This window comes from Cebidichthys violaceus, unplaced genomic scaffold, assembly GCF_023349555.1.
Source record: "Cebidichthys violaceus isolate CVI_PGR_0920_01 unplaced genomic scaffold, fCebVio1.0.p SCAF_21, whole genome shotgun sequence".
Classification (NCBI taxonomy): domain Eukaryota; kingdom Metazoa; phylum Chordata; class Actinopteri; order Perciformes; family Stichaeidae; genus Cebidichthys; species Cebidichthys violaceus.
In genome coordinates this window covers 9,008,234-9,024,184 of record NW_027176384.1, presented here as the reverse complement: position 1 = coordinate 9,024,184, position 15,951 = coordinate 9,008,234, and the positions used below count along the sequence as shown (strand labels likewise).

Here is a 15,951-nt window from a genome sequence, read left to right as displayed (position 1 = left end):
TATATCAGCCTCCTATCACGTTTGCAGAAACACACAATGCCACGTTGTTAACGTTGTGTAACGATTGGTTGGGTTAAGGCAACAAAACTATTTAAGGTTAAGATAAGAAAAAAGATAGTTCACTTTTACACATAATGTCGTCATTCAACGTATCTGTGGTTTGAAGAAACGTACGTCTACACCTGGTGACGGGCCGCCACAGCAGTGCTTTAAGCTAAACGCTAACGCCAGTACGCTAACATGCCGATGTCAAGCAGGTGTAATGTTACACGTTCACCATCTCAGTTTAGTGTGTTCTCAGCAAGACAACGAATAAGTGGATTTCCCATAATGACTCATCATGATGTTGTGCAATAGTCTGTTGTATTATTCTCACCAGTTCATACATGTTACTGACCTTTTGTTGATGGTCCATCATGTGCAGCCACTGATGCCATTCAGAGAAAATGACCACTCAATGGGCGTCTTTCATGCGACGCAGCCAGTCTCTGTCCGCTTGCCTGCTGGGTTCATTTCAGCATGTGGATTTTGAAGCAAAAGAGTCACAATTAATTCCACCTTTGACTTCCTGTGGGCCGCCTCTACGCCACTCTGTGATGTCGTGGAATAAAACCGCCCTCCGTGTTTCACCCCTTTTATCCATTTGAATTCATCACATCTCTAAACAGACAAAGCTATTCACCTTCTTATTTATGAAAGGAACACCTATTAGTAGAATTACAGCTGTGACCTTCGGCCTTTGAGATGGATGCAACCCTGCAGGAGACATGACGCTTTCTTACATTGAACAGTTTGGAAGCAAAATGCTCCTCTCCCTGAATATATAAGATGGGTGAAAGCACTATCACGACACTCGCTAGGTGACAGAAGATCAGTCAAAGACGGCAGAGCTAAACATTGTAGGCACCATGATCTCAGTCTACTCTGTCCTGTATACTCTGGTGCTGTTCTCTGAGCTGAGCAGCCACTCGGTCACCGTCGCCATGACTGTATCTAAAGTAGAAGATGGCGTACCGGAGCAAGATGGCCTCTTCCTGGGGGGCGAGCCCATGACTGTGCCCGCTGTGGTCCCCCTCGCGTATAGACGAAACCTCGTGCTGGACACCGACATGAGGGATGAAGATGGGAGCCCGAAAATCATCATTGTCTCAGTAAGTGTCACAATGTTTTCTTTTGTTATTTGTGTGAAACGACCCTTTAAAGTAGTGAGCTCAACAACATATTAATCTAAAGTTACCAGCTGTTTGGACTACTCTTAGTTACGTTATCCCAAATAAATGTACTGTATAGGTGATTCTCAGTTTGCAGCCGTTGAACTCTGCCAATAACAGTCATGCACCATAACTATTCATTGTATGAGATCTCCTTCCATAAACAACCGCAGCTAACCATAGTTCAACAACAACAAAGAGCACATTATCTCCATCCTGTGACTGAACATTTGACCCTTTTCACTTGGTTACCATCCTCGTGTTGACTGCTAAGTCAATATTTCATACGCATCTATGAAAAACTTTTACGGCAGCGCTGGAAATACTATTAGCTGAAAGGTCAAATGATCACAAGCCTATAAAAATTTATTGGAACCACAGTGGGAAGAATGATGATGTATCTGTGCTCACTCAAACGTTTGGCTGCGATGCGTTAAGAGTTTATCTGGCGGTTGCGTCTCCTGTGTGTCATGATCATGGTGGTTATCTCTGCGGTAATGGCGAACAGGCAGCCATGTTGGAGAGAACAAAGCCATCTGGGTGAACCGAAGGAGAGGGTGGCGCGAGTGGAATAAAAACGGGCCACTGTGACATAGTAAAAACGGGGAAACACATTTCTTCCATTTGGGGTTCCTGTGGCTTGGATCAGCTGGTAAAGACAGATCCAACACCTGTGCTGCAAGTGAAAAGATAATGTTTAAAAGCTGTTGCAAATTTGCCGAAACGGTGACGATCCAGAGTTCAGATCATGCAGTATGGAAATGTGTGTGGTCTCATGGTGTCACATGTAATCACTGGTCAACACTGTGTTTCAGGACATGGGGCTGAAAGGACACAGTATTCGTGGGCTGAACCCGGCCTTCAGCCGGAGCCTTCCTCTGCTCACAGACCGAAGCTTGAGCTACACTCCGGCTGAGCACAGTTTGAAAATTGAACGCAGAAACACTGACATCGATGGTGAGTATCTGCAAACCCATGTTTCTGTATTAATGTTAAAAAAAATGTTAAGTATCTCCTCTAATATAAATAAACGTACCCAACCAATAAAGTTGATTGTGATATCAAATGACTTGATATGTATGAATGCAAGTATTCTTCACTCTCTTCTTTCCTTCTAGTGTTGCGGTGTATGATAGGAAGAGTATACCGACCCTGCTGGCAGGTATAAATGTTTCCCTGCCATCCAGCCCTGAATGTGCTGTAAAAGAATTCTTCCTTACAGACCTTTTTACAGCCGACATCATCCAAAAATGTGTGTGTGTGTGTGTTAACAACGGAAGTGTCGTTTTGCCCCAGCCATCCAGACGATTAGCACGCTTTAAACATTTATTTAAAACCGATATCAGCATCAAAATGTCCGGTTGTTACGTGTTGGGTTGTCGGAACCAATATTCCAAAAGTGGACTGAAGTTCTACAGAATTCAGTCAGGAAAACGACGGTTTAACAAGTAACACTGTTAACTGGTGATTTTAGCCGAAGCATCGGTGATTGCTCGCACTAACTCACGTGGATGGTTGGCGTAGATCACAGAGATGAGTGCAACACCACGAGCAACGACAACACTTTTGGCTCAGTGTCACCTGCTAACACGGTCACTCCTTAAACCAAAACACCAGTGGCGTCGATGGCTGCAAGCTATTAAATGTGTTGACTACCACTGGACTGATCAAACATGTTGTGTTTTGTCTATATCACAGTATTTGACATTCTGTATGTATAGTTGTAAGCATCTAGTGACTTGTATGCCCTTAATTTCTCACTGGTGTAACATTACACACTAGGTTTCTCCCCTAAATACATGTATATGTCTGGTCACTATATTTGGCCACTAGCTAATGTATTGTACCCACTTACTAATAGCATACAGATCTGGAAAGTCCATTTTTTTTAGGTTGCATTTGGCATCTTTGCTGGTTAATTCTCCTGCATGGCTTGACAAGCAATTGCAGTCCACCGTACTTCTGTTGCCAAACTGCGTGCTCACACTGACATACATCATCATTATTTACAAATTGTAAAAGGACCCATATGTGTGTTACACTGAAATGCATTTCCTTGTTGAAAATGAGAGATCACAAACATGTAAAACAAAATAAAAGTTTATTAAAATTGAAAAGTGTGCATCATATTTACAAAGTCGACATGGTTGAATAGATAAACTATACAGCTAGCGATTCAATAAATATCAAGTAGGACTTGTCTTGATAGAAAAAGTGTACTGATCAAATGTCCCAATGATCCGTTATCAGATGTATTCACGTTTAATCTATACGATAAAAATGAAGGCATGCTAAATGCTACTGCTAGCCAGATAGCTTAGTTTAGCATAGAAACTGGAATTGGGGGAAACTGTCTGTCTGTCTGGCTCTGTCCAAAGTTTTAAAAATCTGCTCTTAAGCACCTTTTAAATGTTTACCAATTAACTTTTTATATATTGTTAAGCAGAGCCAGGCTAGCTGTTTAGCAAAATAAGCTAATCCAAGAACCTTTTAGCTTCATATTTAGCATACAGTGTATGCCAAAAGGTGTTCAATAAAACAAATGACCAGTACAAACGACCATTAGACTCTGAAGAAGCTGGTTAGCTTTCCCTGTCCAGCTATCAGCTTCTTCTTACTCAAGGCCTTGCCGACATTCTTGCCAGGCATTTTGATCGAGACACAAGTGAGCTGTTTCTTCTCCGGAGGCTCGTTCTCTGATCCTCCGTGTTGGTCGGAATCCACCTGCTTCCTCTTGTTGCCCTTTCGCTGCGCCTGAGTGCCAGTTTTCTTTCTATTGCCAGAGCCTGCATCTCTGTTTTGGACATTTCCACTTCTTGGCCCGAGAGCAGCCCCCCGCTGCATGCCGCTCTGCTCCTTATTCGGGCATTCAGAGGTAGACTTGGCTGGAAAGATTGAAACAAAGCAAAAGCAACTGTGACAACCTGGTAAGGGGGAGGGGAAAAGGGAAAAATGTTGTGACGAAATCGCTGACGTTAGCTGCTATTCGATTGCTATTCGAACATTTGTCATGTAACCCGATGGAGCAGAGCCTGCATTTCCACGGAACAAAAGACAGAAGGGGAAATGGGCAAAAAGTCTGTGTGAGTGAGTGTTTTGGGTTTTTACTACAGATGTGGGTGTGAGCAGGCTTTATAGAATGGGGATTCGTTTAATGGCTGATGGTAAGTACCAGTCCCAGGGCTGGGGCTGCGAAGGGTTCAAGGCCGGAGCTGAGAAGGTGTGCCTGGGCCTCAATCCAGCTGTGTGGCGTCACAGGAAACAAAAAAATCCAACCCAGCAAAAAGAAAACGCTGCACCGCTTGTTGACATTTTGATCTTTTCTCTACATGCAGAAAAGCAAAAAAAAAAAAATGAGGGTTGAATCTGTACCTTTGGTCGTCTCCTCCACATCAGAGCTGCACTCTTCATCCACAGCTGGGGTGGTTTGGTGTTTGGGTGCTGGATGCACACAGGTAGGGACCTGGCTGCTGCTGGGGAACTCCAGTACACGGTTGAGTGGCATTTCTTCATCTTTGTATGTGCACGCAAACTGGGATCGAATTCCTCTGTCTTTAGCCTGGAATGAACAGGGACAAAACCCTTTTATTCAGCTGATGTGACAGAGTGACACGGATAATGATCAGTATCAATGACTTCAGACAGCGGGCCCAGGGCTTTGTTTGTAGCCATAGTTCACTAAATATAATTACAAATGTCAACCTCATGGTGGCCTTACATGAAAAGACAAGAGCCAAATGATTCATCCTCAAGGAAGCATGAATATAACAATGGCTTAGTTGTCAAGACATTTCACTAAAAAACAAAAATGCCGATGGTGTCATGGTTGTTGATCAGTATCACTGACTAAAGACCAGTGGCCAAGATTCCTGGTAAGGATGCATTGAAATAGCTGAATGGTAGAATTGGTGACTATGGGGCCGATCTAGCATTATTAGTAGTGTTTCAAATCAATAATTTCTGCTTTAATTAACCAAGTATTTTTTTTTTACACCAATTACAGGCCGCCTGATTGTCATCGATAGAGGTTGACAAATCATACATTAGTCCAACTTTAAACAAAGTAACAGTTTTCTTCAGTCGTATCACAATTACAAGGCTGAGACAGTAGAGCAGCACCTCATTAAAGAGCTTTTACAGAGAGCCTAGATATAACAAAGTGAATGATACTAAAGACTACAATCCTGGCCCCCGAGGCACACAGATCCACAGCTTTTCAACATCTGTTTGATCTACGCCTGCTTGGGATTATCACAATCCAAGGATTTCACCCTTCAGGCCAAAGGGCCACGGTAAGGAGGAAAAAAAATTAAAAATCGGAGGGAAAAATACAGCGAGCAAAGCTGGGTGGGTCCGTAAAGCACAAAGGGATCAAAGCCTTTGTGCTTTTCAAAAGAACTTCTTAAAAGAACACCTAAAACAACAGCAACCCTAAGAACTAGGCACACTTCAATAATGGAGCTAAAAATGAATGCTGGTTGCATGCTACTAAAACATATCTGAAACACCCGTGAAACAATGGGAGGGGACGGAAGAGTGAACACGGCCAAACTATGACTGACGGGTAACATCTAATCCAATTAAAACACGTGGGAGCGCATGGCACCGAAGACGGCTGTCCCGAAATAACCTCTGCACACCGCCCGACCCGGAGACACCTGACCTAGACATTCCTGACAGTACTTCCAAAAGCAGGTGCAAGCAAATCCTGCAGCTTTGTATCCCGACGCACAGGTAGATAGAAGTGAGAGCAGGCGCCCCATTTATATGATCACCACTAGAGACTGATACAATCATGAAATAAAGTGGATACACTTAAGTATCATCAAATGCATCTTTTCACAAACGTCATTACTAACGTCACAGAAGAGACTAAATCGTTTCAAAGTTAAGTCTGCGTTTGTGGCACTGAGATTGGAAACGTCCCAAAAGCAGAAACTAGATCAGTCCATCTCTGTGTGTGCGCCGGTTGACGTCAGCGCATGATGAAACTGCCGGAGAAGTCTGGGATAAAGTCATTCGGCAGACAACAGGAAACAATAACCTTTCAAGTTTCCCTTGCTAGTCGAATTACGCGACTGATATGGCATCTTCAAAGTGAAATTGATGCAGAAAGCTTCCGCTCGCCGAGTTCAGGAAGCGGTGAGCTGCCCAGGGACCATTACAGCGCACTCAAACAGGAAGGCAGCCAGATTGTGGGGAGCTAAAATGACATCTGCTAGCGCAATCAAATAAAGGGGCCATTTCACAAAATGTGTTTAGCATACATGTTCAAAAGGAGTTCACACAGCGGAGCTGCTTCGTGTTAAAAGAGCAGTCCTTGCCTTTAAAATCTAAAGCTGGTCTCGTCAGTGCTTTTTGGGTGACTCAGCAAATGTGTGGTTGCAAGTGGTGGAAGAAGTCCTCTTAAAGGTTGCAGTGTCGCTGCATTGAAAATGTGTAAAAGTATCATCAGCAAAATGGAGGTTAGTGATAGTAAAAATACTCATCATGGTGCAGAACGACCCCCTTTCAGAGTAATATTATATAACTAGATTAATATAACAGATGGATTAGTACATTACATCGATCAATACTAGATTTTTGTAGTAGATACTGATGTTGATATTTGGGAGTTAGTTAATGATATTAATCTTTTAAAAAGTCACTAAACCGATTCGGTGTTGCACTCCTGTACAGTAAGAAAAAAAAAAAAAAAAAAAAAATCATAATAATCGATGCAACAGAAACAAAGACGTCGTCTTTTTTATTCTGCGCTCAATTCTTCCACGTCAAACCCTGGCGCCTACATTACCCACAATGCAACCCAACCACTGACAGATTGGCCAGAGGTTCCGGTGTCTTGTGCTAGTAGCGCTTTGAGAGGAGCAGCGTAGCTGCAGAGTTTTGGTAAACTCATTTATTTTTAGCTCTATGCCAACAGAATTTTTCCTCAATGTCAACTTTTAGTCTTCAGACGTCGACTCAAGTGACATCACTTGAGGCAATTTATCGGCCTTTATGCAAAAAGTTTCCCTTTTAAAACATTTGTGACCAAGATGCATCTGTGCTCTCTGGTGGACAAACTTTGTAATGTCGACAATGTTTCCTAATTACCTGAAACCTATTTGACACCGTTTGTTGCTTACTGCCCAGCTTAGTACGTATTTTGGTCACAATTTAAAAACAAATCTTGTTGAAAACTTGGTGCAAGGGTGAAGCATGGGCCAAGGAAAACCTTTTGGCAATAAAAGCTGTATCATCATAATGCGACAGATTTTGTCACAATGACCCCAGAAAACATAAAGGAACAAAGACAGAGCAGCTGAGCACACAGCCAGGAAGGAAGGAAGGAAGGAGGAGATATTGATATCAGATACAGAAGTGTGTTATATTGTGCACTGCAAGCAAATGGACCTGAGCCCTGACAATAGGATAACTTATCATCAGGACTGGTTAATGGTTTGAATCCCCCACGAATAAGTCGTTTTATGCCATGGATTTGAACGGCGCCCTCAAACCAACACTAAGAGCTAAAACACAGCTGTGCAAACGGGAACGGTGGAAGTCAGTTAAGATGTGAGCTTCAGCTAAGCAAATAAATAATATAATACCAGGGAGAAATTACAGGATGTAAAGACATTATTTTCAATGTTTGCACATCTGATTCAATTTGAAGTAACTGATGGTTTGGATTTGGGGCTCTTGGGTGAAGGGGCCCTCGTTACCTTGGGTTTGAGCAGGTCTAGTCGGCTCTGGACTCGGTTCTTTAGAGGTTCTGGAGAACATCCAGTAGACACTTCAGGGGATCTGAGGGCCGAGCCACAACCAAAGGCAAAGACAAGAGGTTTATAAATTAGAAAAGCAAGAAGGTTAAACGGTCACACTACTTAACAAATCGACCCACTGCTGTTCTCCCTTTATTGCAGCTTTACATAATCATATCCTCGACATGTATAAAGATGTTTTCACTCAGACTGAGCTGATGTTGGGCTTTTGCAACAAATTGGACACCAGCCATTCAATGTCATGCACCCCCGACATAATGTAGGTTCCCCCCGAACACAGCCAGTGGCTATTTTTTTTTTAAATATTATTATTTTTATTTCAGATGTTTGACCAGAGAAATTGTTCCATTGTGGTGTGGGAGGATTTTCCTCCATATGGTTTTGGTGGAGAGTCTCATGTTGGTCTAATTGCTGTTTTAGGGGCTTTCCCACTCTGACTGAATCCCGCAGTAGTGAAAATAGTCAAATCTAATTCATAGTAAAATATTAACTTTTAATTTGCCAGTGTTGTACTTGAACCCCTAAAGGATGTAACATATGTTAGCTAAATGTAAGATCGTCAGAACAGACTATTAAAGTCTATGGTATACAATTCAGGGATCACCAAAATCAGTAGGGCATATCATCTGGGGATCATGATTTATGTAACAAATGTCATGGCAATACGTCCAATAGTTGTTGAGGTATGTCAGACTGGACCAAAGTGGTGGACTGACTGACTGCCATCTCGAGAGCTACTGGTTACAAAAAGAAGTCTGGTTGTATAGAAGTCTATGAGAAAATGACTCTACTTCTCTCTTGATTTATTCCCTCAGTAAACATTGTAAACATGAGTTTATGGTCTCAATCTCTAGTTTCAAGTCTTCTTCAATACATGATGTTCATTTAGTAAATGATGGTCCATTTATAGTCAGATAGACCATAAAGCAGGGTATGCTTTAGGGCGGGGCTACTGTAATTGACAGGTCTCTCGCAGAGCCGCAAAATATGATCACTTGAGTTCACTGGTTGCAAAAGGCAGTCCACAAACCAATGACAACAACTATGTCCACTTCTTCTTCTACAGTCTATGGTATAACCCTTAAAAACATTAAGCTCCCTATTAAGAATATCAAATCACAGTTCGCATGGTGTGTGCCAACCTGAACAAGCTGAGGACGCAGGTCCCCTCCGCTCCACTGAGGACGGGCTGGTCCTCAGACAGCAGGTCTGCCTTGTTCCGACATGGCGGAGTCAGCGCCTCTTCATCCAGCAGAGCAATCAGCACCTTCACAGTGTCCCGACCTCCGAACGCAGTGCAGTGATTGACTGCGTACGCCTTTGGCTGCAGAGCAACGCAACAACAACAATCAGGGCACTGTCAGGAAGATGAAGTGGGTTTTCGTATGAACGTATGGAAGCCAAAAGTGTAGACGCCTGGCTGGAGAGCGGAGGTTATACATTACCCTGGCGGGGCTTATCCCCGTCCCGCTTCCATTTGCAGTCTGTTTCTGGATCTGGTGTAGCTGGCAGATTCTCTCCTTCAGCTCCTTCGTCGTCTCCTCGGCTGCAGCGTACACTGCATCCTCACTGCTGCGTCCCTTCACCAGCGCTGCCCTGATGGCGCTCACCAGCCTGGCTCCACACACACTGAGAATCAAACACAACACGACAGTCACAATGACCGTGACGTAGGTAACCTGCGTTTGCTTTGGAAAGCATTAAGACTCTTCTGCAGAGTCTGGTTGGAATTAATAGTTCTCAAGAGTTCAGCCAATATTTGCCAACATGAATAACTCTCTCCTAAAAACGGAAAATGCAGAAAAGCCAGGCCTCAGTCTGAATGTCTTCAAAAGATATACTGCAGCTTCACTTTCAATTAAGTGGACACTGACTTTAAGGGCTCAGAGTAACTGTTTCGGTGTTAACATCCAGTTGAGCTTTATTTCACTGTAACGCAGCTTTGCCAATGTTAACAGTTATGAAGCAGAAAATGTTCTCCAAATCCCCGTTAGAGTCACCCTGGGCACCGTCACTGCGCTCACCGATGTCAGACAAACTCCAGGATTTTCCTCTTTTTTTTTTTTTAATAGTTTTTGGGGATTTTTCGCTCCGTGCTCGCACACAGTCTGCGCTGCATGTCCAAAAATCATAGCAACATATCACTTCTGTAAGTTTGAGCTGCACTAAAGCGTGCTCGAGGAGATCGCAGTAAGGTGGGAAGAGGTGGTGGTCCAGCCCTGACCCGGGGCTCAGTAACAGAATCATTTGGGAAAACAGATGTTCATTGAACAAGGGGCCCTGAACTCTCCATAGAAGGTGTTTGTGTGAGGAAATACAGTACTCCGCTGAGAGCACAAAGGCACTGCCTGTTGAAAGACACATGTTGGCCGAGTTCATCAGTGTCTCATCAGACGTGGAGCGCTCTCATCAGTCCGCGTGAACCGAAAACCCTCCGAAGAGCAGCGGGAGTCGAATCCACTGCTGCACAAACATCGCAATGTGTTGTTATGGCTCTGGCGAGAGGAGCTAATGTCGCTACTGGGACCGCTACAAAGGGTGCCTTCAACAGCTCCACCTCACAAGAAAAAAAAAAAAAAACCTCCACCCTCCACATGATTGACCGACTCAATCCTTTCTGATAACCGCTTCTGTTGTGGTGCCAAATGCTTTGACATCCAAAATAATCTGCAATGGTATTGGGGAATGATCTGTGGAGCTTGAGGTTTGATGATAATTCATCAAAGAAGGAAACAGGGAACACGTTATTTAACAAAGACGGGCTTTGATGTGGCAGAGATGAACATGCTTTAGCAATCCAACATTGTTATCATGAGAAGCTTAGATGGGAGTCATTACAGGGATTTGAAGGAAATAATGGCGAGCTGCTGGGGGACAGGTGGATTTTATGATCACAGGTTTGATTCCAGTGCACAGGCTGTAGATATTACTCTCAGAAGCAGCAGCAGCAGCAGCAGCAGGGCCCCCCCACACAGGGCTGAGAAGATTATATTCAATTCATGAGAATTGAACACACCAGAGAGAGGAAATAAAACAGAATTTAACACGAACTTGAACTGCAGGAAGAAGTGAAGCAATTCAAAGAAAATCCAACACGGTCATGAATCACGAGTTTTAGTGTGTTTGACCTCAGTCGCTGCCAGATACCGACGCACTCGCAACTTTTCTTGGAACCTCTGTGTTCCCACAATCAGCTCAAGGTGATTTATCTGGAAATTGAATATGTGCATATGATTATTAGACTACAGTCAAGTAAAGCCAGCATTTTGCAGCAATGCGTTATTTAAAATGGAAAGTGTTGAGCATGTTTAGGAGAAGCTTCTACAAATAAGTGGTACAGTATATCCCGGATTTAAAAAATGTGACAACCGCTGCAACAGTTAAGATTTCAAAGGATGTAGGCATCCTCAACTGAAAGAATAAATCTGGTGAGATTATTCTTATTGTCATCAATTCATGGTTAGTTTGGTCTTTTCATTGGATTTTAGAGCTTCATTGTTGTCCAAAACTATTGAAACACATAATGATTGTTCCTTCATTACTGTAAACATTGTAGTTTGTTAAAATCCTAATTATACTTACACCCTTCTGCTGCTGGAAAAACATACAAGTGCAACCAATGTATATTATTCCGCGGCTGAAAATAGTCCCCAACAAATGCACCATTTCCTCCCGTTTGATTAAAACTACAGTGCCCCTGCTGTTTTAGTAATTCAAGGAGCCTTTTTTTGTGTGAGACCTTATACTCAACATGCAGAGACTCCAAGAAATAGCCTGGCACATAACCCATAGTAAAGTTTTTACACTTCCTTTTTTGTCGCTATTAAACAAACAATATAATGTGTAAATTAGTGAGCTTTGGAGGTGCTGCAAGGTAGAATTTTTTTACCCAACTGTTTCCACCCAGTTTCCAGTCTTTGTGCTAAGCGAACCAGCTCTGGCTGTAGCCTTCTATTAAACTGACAGATATGAGAGTAGTGTCGATCTTTCCATCATCAACATATTCCTTCTGGTGTTTGTTAGTATACTTTGTCACGTTTTGAAACTTCCCTTTTTAATATATGTGACTCAATTCAATAGAGTGAACATATTAAGAGAAAACATTGAAGATTATAAAGCAAAATGCTGTAATTTGTTTGGTTACTTGTGAATTCAGAGTGTCTCTGGCTGGACCACTGACGAGAGGATTGCAACGATTATTAGTGCATCGATGGTCTCCTGCTTTAGCGAGAGGATCGGTTCTCCAGAAGGAACCTGATGAGTTCCTAGAACTCTCCATGTCCTGTGGTGATCCACGGTTGCCGTCTAACCTGGTCCGGTCTTTCAAAGTACTGTAGGACCACCAGGGCCGCAAACAAATAGATCGAGAATAGAGCAAGGATTTATAGTTTAGGCGTAAATGGAGCACTAGGTTTACAGTCGATTCTGTCACAAGAGAGAAGGCATTACCTCAACAGAAACAGTAAGACAGGGAGCGAGTGGAAGCCTGGATTAGGCTGCATTGTGTACCTTGGGTCAGGAATCTCTCCCAGTATTTCTTCCAGGTTGTCTAGAAACTGGACAAAGTCAGACAGGCCTTTGACATGTTTCCTCAGTGGGTCGGACTCAGCTGGAGCGTAGCCCTTCCCTCCGAGCTGGATGGCCCTCACAAAAGATGTCACAGCCTGCAAAAGCATGAAAGAGACCCAAATGTTGTGCCAGAGAGGATCACTCCAATTTTGACGTCATACGTTTGGTTTCTCTAGTGCGGTAACGTGTGGATACATCATCAGTAAAGCCCGAGCACATGCTGAGTGTGGATGTTTCTCACCAAGAAAAGAGAGGTGTTGTTGTTATGTGCAGCATGCTTTATGTCGGTAAACGCCTGTCGTCCAAGAGCGCGGCTGGGGACGTCAAGGGTTAGCGCCAAGGCCATGTCGTTCTTAGTGTTCACAAGCAGATTCAGATAGGAGCAGAAAACCCTTCTCACTGCCATTTTCACCTGAAGATCATGAATAGATTGAGCATTATTAAATGTAACAGAAGAAAACATCACACAACAATTGATACCACTCACATATCAGCTAAATATGAAGCTGTACATGGTTAGCTTAGCACAAAGACTGGAAACAGGCTCAAAAAGCTAGCCTTACTCTGACCAAAAGGGAATAAAACATGCCTGCAAACACCTCTGAAGCTCAAAAATGAATACAATTTATTTTGTCTGTTTAACCTGTACAAAAAAAAAAAAAAAAAAAATTGTAAAAATAACAATTCAAGGTTTTCCGAGGGTTTTTCTGCCAAACTTATTGTTTGGCTGCTCCCAGCCAAGAAATAATCATTGTCATTTTTACAGTGGAATAAAACAAAAGTGATATAATGTGATAATAGGTTCGCTTTGTTTGTGTTTGAAGGTTTTTTTTTAACCTTTGGACAGTGCCAGGTTAGCTGTTTGAGCCGGTTTCCAGTCTTTGTGCTAAGCTAAGCTACTGACAGACATGAGAGTGGTATAGGATTTCTCATCTCAGTCACCAGAAAGTGAATCTATGCATTTCCCTAAAAGTCAAACTATTCCTTTAGTAAAGCTTTTGGTTTGAGGCAAGTCCAGGTTGTGTATATAAACTACCCAAAACAGACAGTAGCTTTACTGCTGGAGTAAAACTCCTAAAAACTGCCACTGACAGTGTGTATTAAACTCCAAAAATTACATCACTCTAGCTGGTAATGCAGCAGCAAGCCTCCACTAAAAAAAAACCTCATAAATTCACAAGTGACAGAGAAGAGTGGAGGAAAGAGATTCTGTAACAGAAGCACTTGTCCAGCCCCACACTGTGTTGTTTTAAACATCTGCCTGGTAATTGAATTCACATTGCGCTCTTAAATCTAAGTGATATGATATAGAGTTCCCGTCAATAAGAGCAGGATGGATTCCAGAGAGAAATTAAGTACGTAGAAGACTGGGAAAGTAAACGCGTGGATTATTGCCAGCAGGAGAAAAAGCATTTTAGATGAGGGTAGAGGGCAAAGTGGAAAGAGGGGTTTCTCATGGTGGTTTATGGAATAAGTTTCACCTTTTTATTAGTGTGTGAAAGCAGAACTGGACCTACCTGTGAGCTGCAGGGTCTGCTTTTACTAGACGGCGTTGATGGGACTGAAGAGTCTGGCAACTCTGACGTCTCCCTGTTTCCTGATAAAAACTCCAACAGCTGGATCTTTGCAAAAGAATGAAAGAAGTAATTAGAGCGATACATTGATTGGCCTTATCTCTAACTAAGTAGCCAATTAGATCATCAAAAATCAACAACATTAGTCTGATTTCCACCGGCTCCTGCTCACCGGGCTCACAGGTTCACCCGGGTCCGAATCCACTGGCCTCAGCTGGTCGTACATGGAGAGGATATCTACCAGGTCCACGGTGTTGGAGCGTTTCAGGGAGGATTCGTATGCCTCCAGGATGAGATCATAGTTCTCCAAGCGTGCAAAGTTGGGGGGTGGCAGGTGAAGTTTGTCTAGCAGTAAGTGTTTCCAGGCCATCAGGACATCACTCAGAGCCACTTTGAACTCTCCAGCGTGCTGTCACAGGAAGAGAGAAAACAGTGAAAGCAGCAGCCATAATTACCGACAGCCTGGAACCAATCAGTTCAAAAGCAGAAAAGACCTTCTCCAACAACGGGCCGTGAGCAGTCTCGGCCGGAAATCTGTGTTAATGTCATCAGTTATAGACGTGATGACAGTCAGCCTGATGGTTCGATTGAATTATGCAATGATGAGGATGATGATGTGAACTGTGCTTGTTTTGCTTTGTTTTTCGGGGTTGCTGGATAACTTACAGCGGGAGGCCAGAGAACAAATCACATTGTTTTATTACTCTTCTATCAAAAGTATTTTTAACTTTTTATTTGTTGGTTTGCATTCTCTGGCAAGGTGATGTTAGTAGCAATTAGTAGCAAAGAGCAGAGATTCCGCACACAGCTTAATACTGAATAATTCCCCCCAAAAATGCATTCATCAGAGGCCACAGTACAAGTGGTCAGTTTGCATATAGATAGATGTACTTTTTGACATTATGTGTAATATTTTAGACTGTTTTCTGAGCGTTTGCATACTTGCTTTTGCCACAAATTGTTCATAAGGGATGAATAAAGTTTTTTTTAAACAAAATCCAATTGAAGAGAGGCTGTTTTTAATATAAGCAGTGAACTGTTACCTGCTTGCTAACTTCTGCCATGGCCAGCTGCAGCAACATTAGCATGCCATCAGCTCCATGAATGGTGGTCCTCTCAGAGGGTAAAACCCTGTGGCACTCTCGCCTGAAGAGTTTAACCATCATCTTTAGACGATCTCCCAAAGCCTCCATTTTCCCCCTAAAACAACAGTAAAGGAAAATCTGGTTAATAAACAGAAATAATCAATAGTGGAGTCCTTTTACTGTGGTTTCTCCTTTACATGTCGTTCAAAAACAGGTTTTACTGCACACAGATGAAATAAATAATTTATTAACAGATTATAAGGAACAGCCTTCCATTTCCATTGAAAGGAAAACCTTCAGATTCGTTGGCCTAGGTGGCTTAAAGGAAACTTAACTTACTATTTATTTCCCAAAAATGTATCACAGTGTGTCTTTATGTCAGCGCCCACAAGATACATTAATATAACTAAGAGTATAATATGTTTATGGCTACATCAAATCACAGACAACGTTAATTCAAAGGTGCAAACCTCTAATGTTGTAGTAGTCTCCGAGAACACACGTCCACGAGAAAGAGCAATTGTTTTGAATTTTTAAATTCATGACGTTTATTGCTTCCAGCCAATCAGCTTTAAGTACACCACAATGGGAGAGGTTGACAAAAAAGGTATTTCTCTACTGCATTAATCTTTTATAGTTTCGTGGCAGAAGTCTGTGAAGAGATGTTTAGCACAAATAATACTTTATAGCTCAACAATATGCCAATATATTGGTGAGGTGGTTTAGATGTTTTCCTTTACGTTGC

The 15,951-nt window shown here is 42.5% G+C and overlaps 2 protein-coding genes across 2 annotated transcripts; one reads left to right on the top strand and one right to left on the bottom strand.

The window, feature by feature from the left end:
- The first annotated feature begins 866 nt into the window (after window positions 1–866).
- On the top strand, window positions 867–3,290 carry pmch (pro-melanin-concentrating hormone). The gene is made up of 3 exons (XM_068717198.1): window positions 867–1,151; window positions 2,027–2,168; window positions 2,330–3,290. Exons 1-3 carry the CDS (start codon window positions 909–911, stop codon window positions 2,377–2,379), a joined length of 435 nt encoding a protein of 144 aa, XP_068573299.1. The 5' UTR covers window positions 867–908; the 3' UTR covers window positions 2,380–3,290.
- A 15-nt stretch (window positions 3,291–3,305) lies between these two features.
- Window positions 3,306–15,701, bottom strand: parpbp (PARP1 binding protein). The gene is made up of 11 exons (XM_068717197.1): window positions 15,677–15,701; window positions 15,165–15,321; window positions 14,294–14,530; window positions 14,065–14,169; window positions 12,789–12,959; window positions 12,488–12,642; window positions 9,424–9,607; window positions 9,121–9,302; window positions 7,919–8,000; window positions 4,584–4,770; window positions 3,306–4,096 (listed from the first exon to the last, which is right to left on the bottom strand). Exons 2-11 carry the CDS (start codon window positions 15,312–15,314, stop codon window positions 3,774–3,776), a joined length of 1,776 nt encoding a protein of 591 aa, XP_068573298.1. The 5' UTR covers window positions 15,315–15,321; window positions 15,677–15,701; the 3' UTR covers window positions 3,306–3,773.
- Window positions 15,702–15,951: the final 250 nt, after the last annotated feature.